Here is a 5150-nt window from a genome sequence, read left to right on the forward strand (position 1 = left end):
ATATATATTAATATTGCTTAATAATGCTAATTCATAAAAGTGACCTTACATAAACACATGATGGTCACAAGGAGTGTGTGCTCCTGCCTCAGCTCCAGCACGGCAATGGGTAGGTCCCTCTGAGGACCCACGACCTCACACGGAGGGTGTCAGTGGGTGGTGGTGGGCTATCACGGTGCACCTGCATGGCCACTTGGTTACTGCCTGACTAGGGTCTGCCTGTCCACTGGGACCTGCAGGATAATGATGGTGATTCTAGAGTGCTCTGGGGAAGAATGAGAAGAAATCAGCCAGAGTGTCTCTGGGTGACGTTTGTTCCCACAGCTGTGGTGAGAACATTCTTTTAGACCCTTCTTCCACTTGTAATATAAACCTGGCCATCCTAGCGGATGGAAGAGACAGCAGAAGGCCGTGTCTGAGGACCCCATGCCACTCTCACAGCTTTGTGACGATGTCCACGATCTCTCTTCAGGACCATGTGTGTGGATGGATATACTGACAGAGGCGAGAGGAAAAACTGCTCCCCAACGCCTGGGTGGAGTCAGATTTTGATCTCTTTCATCATCTATCTATCATTTATCTATCATCTATTATCTTCCTATCATCTATCAACCATCTATCTATCTCTATCTATTTATTTATCTCTCTATCATCTATCTATAATTTATCTATCATCTATCTTTCTATAATCTATTATCTATCTGTATCTATCATCTATCAATTAATCATCTACCTATCATCTATCCATCTCTCTACCATCTATCATCTATCCATCTATCATCTATCTATCTATCATCTATCATTTATCCATCTATCATCTATCTACCATCTATCCATCATCTATTTATCTATCATCTATCTATCTATCTATCATCTATCTATAATTTATCTATCATCTATCTATAATCTATCATCTACCTATCATCTATCTATCAATCATTTACCTATCTGTCATCTATCTCTTTATCATCTATTTATCAATCAAGCAATCATCTACCTATCATCTATCAATTATCTATTTATCCATCCATCATCTATTTTCTATCTCTCTATCATCCATCTTCCATCTATCTATCCATCCATCTATCCATCCATCTATCATCTGTCTATATGCAGTCACCACACACAGGCACATACACATTACAGAAGGCCCCTGACTTAAGATGTTCCAACTTAACAGTTTCCCACTTTATTGTGGGATCAAAACAATCCTCACTATAAAACAAACTTGCATATTTTGCCTGTGATTTGGTCCCAGGATAGTACTCTGCCTCTGATACTTCACCAGCCATGATTGACAGCTCCATCAGCATCACCCTCACAAGAGCATCCCTCACTATAGCACATGGGGTTGCTAAGCCACTGCAGTCTGTGTAACTTGTACACTGAACACACTTTCAATGGAGAACAGTGTGGTGGACTTCTTGACTGTGAACTTGAGATTCAAATTAGCTGTGGGAAAAGCCTCTGGGAAGGTATGTGAGGATTCTCTGGGCTGGGCTACTAAGGCGGGAAGACCTCCTATAACTGGCCACTGCTCTATGGGCTGGGATCTCAGCCTGCATTTAAAGGAAAATTGGGAAGTGAGCCGAGCCCCAGGATTCCCAGCATTCCTTTCTCTCTGCTTCTGACTGCAGATGCATTCTGACCGGCTGCCCCATGTTCCTATCGCCGAGTCTTCTGGCCACCATGGACCGTACCTGTGCATGGTGAGTCCCCCAAACCCCCTTCTTTGTGCCTGTGAGCTGCTCAGGTCGGGTATTTGAGCCAGCACTGAGAACAGGAACCGACACAGTTGGGCTGGGGACACTTTCATGAGAAGTCTGCATAGCCACATGGAGGGCGGGTCTAGACGGATGATGTAGCCCTGGGCGAGCCTCACCCTCTGATGCAATGGTTTCTCTGTGTACGGAGTCAAGTTTCTGTGAGTGGATATAATTTACAAAGCTCTTTGAACTGAGCCTCGCCACAGCTCTTATGAATGCTAGCGATTACCACTGGTGAGATGTTCGAGAGGGTTCAGAGGCAGTGGCTGCCAGCTTCCTTAACTGCAGAGTTTACTCAATAAAGCAGGGAACGCATGGCCTAAAGAGGCAGCTAAGGAACCTCCCCACCCAATACAAATAAAAGCATTTTAATTTTGAGTGGAAAAGCACTGTATATTTATATTTTTCTTTAAAACTTGGTCCTTAGGTATAAAAGGATGTGTGCATGTGTGTGCATGTACACATGTGTATACATGTGAAAATTAGACCTCAGGTATAAAAAGATGTGTGTGTGCGCATGTGTATTTTTCTCAAGACAATCTATTTCAGATACACATCAGATCCTGACTATCATATATCTGGGGAAAATGGAGGAGGAAGAAAGAAAGTGAAGGGAGGTGGAAAAGAAGAGAGGGTGGAGGGGAGAGAGGGAAAGGAAGAAGGGAGGGAGGGAGAGATAGGGGAGGAATAAAGGGAGGCAGGCAGGCAGAGGCATGGAAGGTGGTGGCGAATGACCATAAGCCCAACACTGAGGAAGCTGAGGCAGGAGAAGCTTGAGCTAGCCTGGGCTCCAGAAAGAGCCTGTCTTAAAAGAGAGAATGAGAGGGAGATGGAGAGCGCCCAAGGCTGAGCACATGGATTGTGACATTTTCTTTGTTTCCTCTGGTATTGATTCTCTATGTCTGATTCTGTCTCTGGACTCCCGAAAAACAACCCAACTCCTAGAAAACCTTACAATTCCAGGCCCCTTGCCAGTGATGGAAAATTCCAGAGGGTTACTATTTAAAGTGAATATTTTGGATACAAGAAGCACTTAGGATTCTATACATGTTGTCTCTCTGGGCTAGGTTCTCCTATGTGTTTACTTTGCTTATAACAGCCATTCGCTGAGTCCACGCAGGTGCAAGATGCAGAAGGCAGGTTGCCCATTGGGATAAGAAGTAATCATACCCCATTAGAGTAACACGGGGCTATAAACATTGCTGAGATGACAGTGGCAGGTGTGGCTTGCCAATCTTTTTTAGGTGATTTCTCTTTAAACAGCAGGAAACTGAGCTGTTAGACTGGCATATATTGCCTGCTGAAAGGAGTCCAAAAATGTGTGTGTGTGAGTGTGTGTGTGTGTGTTACATTCGAAAACCAATTAAAGGTAAGGATTCCTGGAAATGGCTTTCTCATCCAGAATGGAGGGTGACTGAGCATAAGCCCAACCGCTCTCATGCTCGACTAGAAGGGTCTACAGGGACATCGCGCACAAAAGCCACTGCCACTTCATTTGCTGGTGGAATGAGTCTCGCAGCTAACTGAGGTAAGGACCAACTTACTCTCTCTGGGTCCGGCGGCTGTGGGTTGGCAGACAGGTGTGGAGGCGTGAAGCAGAGATGAGGGATTCGGTGCATGGCTGGGGATAGGAAGTCGGCCTGCAGCAGAGGTCAGCCACGTGGGCGAGTTGAAAACCTCCTGCAAACAGGTTCGGGTTCTCAGGACCAGCGCCCGTTACTCCAGTCTACAGGAGGTCATTGCTTCGGGTCAAGCTGCTGTGCGAGCCCCTAGCAGTTCAGATCCGGCCAAAATGGAATCAGTCACTATCACTAAGATGACCATCAAACTGAGCTTGGAAAAAACTGTTAGGGGCTAGTTTCCCCCAAGCATGGGCATCCCCGTCAGCTGAATGAAGTCAGTGAGGAAGTTCTATTTCAACCATGGAAGGGGAGAACTCTGCGGAGAGAAGCCTCGCTTTTGCTCTTGTTTCTGCTTTCCACAACCCTTTCTGCCGCTCAGGTCAGGTCACTGGAAGCTCCTTCTACTTCCAGGTTGCAATAAAGAAGCTAAATCAGACCTTTAAACTAGACTCTTACTACCTCGTCTCAGATATTCATCTCAGGAGGTGGAGGCCAGGATAAATTGAGGTTATCTGTTCCCGAGCTGACTGCTCCACAGCCAAGTGTATGAGTTCAAATCCCACCAATGGCTGCTCCTTCAAGGAGGGTTTCTATTGCTACACAGGAGCTCACTTGCAGCCTGGGGTGAGGGTCTCAGGGACAGAACTCAGATACTTAAGTAGCAACGGCGAAGTATCTGGAATTCCCACGAATGCGTCCGCGCAGACACCTCAAGTGAGACTGGCGCACAGGATCGTTTCCAGACCTTACAGCCAGCCACTGCTATATAGCGCCAGGAGTAGGGGAGAATGCGCGTGCGCCAAGTGTGTCGGGAAGAGGGGGAGAGAGCGTTGGAAACGCATGCGCGACCACGGGGCGGTGCTTTCCCTGCCGGCAGGGGCGTGACCTTTAGCGTAAGGGGTGGGGCCTGGCCGCCCATTCTGACCCCGACCGCCCCGCTCTGACCCGGACCACCCTGCACCCCGACCCCCACGCACATGTCGCGGCACGTGTTCCTCACCGGGCCTCCAGGTGACCCAGAGCCTGCGGGACTTGACGGGGAGGTAGCGTGCCTGGACCTCTGTCCGGTCTCCGGCCTGGCTTGGTGTATCGCAGCCGGGCGAGAGGGAAAGCCAGGAGGACTGGGGAGCACCGGTTACAGGTCCCCAAAGACCGGTTGTCACCCGGGTCTCGCGCCACTGAGGCCCAGGTGTACTCTGTACACTTTAGAGTCAGTTGAGCAGGCAGAGGCTTTGGGGAGGAGCAGGGGACCGTAGTTGGAGGCGCGCTGGCCTTGCACAGCATGCCCTGCATTTGAAATCCGGGTGCAGTTGGGTTCCCAGCTTCCTGCTGTGGGGTTCACCCGGAGCCATCATCGATACCTATGTTCGTGAGAGGTTTAGTGAACACCGGACTCACAGGCTTTCCCCTCCTCCCGGAGGAGAGCCTGGGAGGGGTGTCAGTCCCGGATTTGCACCTCTACACTCCTGCCTCATGTCTCAAGTTAGTAATGCTCCGCCCCTTGCACTGCAGGCCCCACTCCAGTGTGTCGCTCTAATGATCCCAAACGGTTTGGCTTTCTTAGCCCCTCTCCAGCAAGTCAGCGAGACTTATAAAAGAAAGCACCTTTTAGTCTCTTCCTAAATATTGACCAGCATCTGTAAGTCATCTCGGGGGCTTTGTTCAGCTGTTTTTTTTTTTTTGTTTTTTTTTTTGTTTTTTTTTTTTTTTTGCTTGTTTTTTTTAAGTCAGGTTAGCCTTAAACTCTTTGGTAAGCCTGGGC

General features: G+C 48.3%; 1 protein-coding gene across 2 annotated transcripts in view; it reads left to right on the forward strand.

Annotated features, from left to right (window-relative positions):
• Positions 1-4294: 4294 nt before the first annotated feature.
• The window catches only part of Ntpcr (nucleoside-triphosphatase, cancer-related), a 12273-nt gene continuing 11417 nt past the window's right edge, over positions 4295-5150 (forward strand). For both annotated transcript variants that reach the window (XM_021220764.2, XM_021220765.2), the window contains exon 1: positions 4295-4399. In XM_021220764.2, coding sequence (XP_021076423.1) covers positions 4366-4399 — 34 coding nt within the window. In that variant the 5' untranslated portion in view covers positions 4295-4365. The remainder of the gene's footprint in view (positions 4400-5150) is intronic.

The sequence above is a fragment of the Mus pahari genome, chromosome 20 (genome assembly GCF_900095145.1).
Source record: "Mus pahari chromosome 20, PAHARI_EIJ_v1.1, whole genome shotgun sequence".
Taxonomy (NCBI): domain Eukaryota; kingdom Metazoa; phylum Chordata; class Mammalia; order Rodentia; family Muridae; genus Mus; species Mus pahari.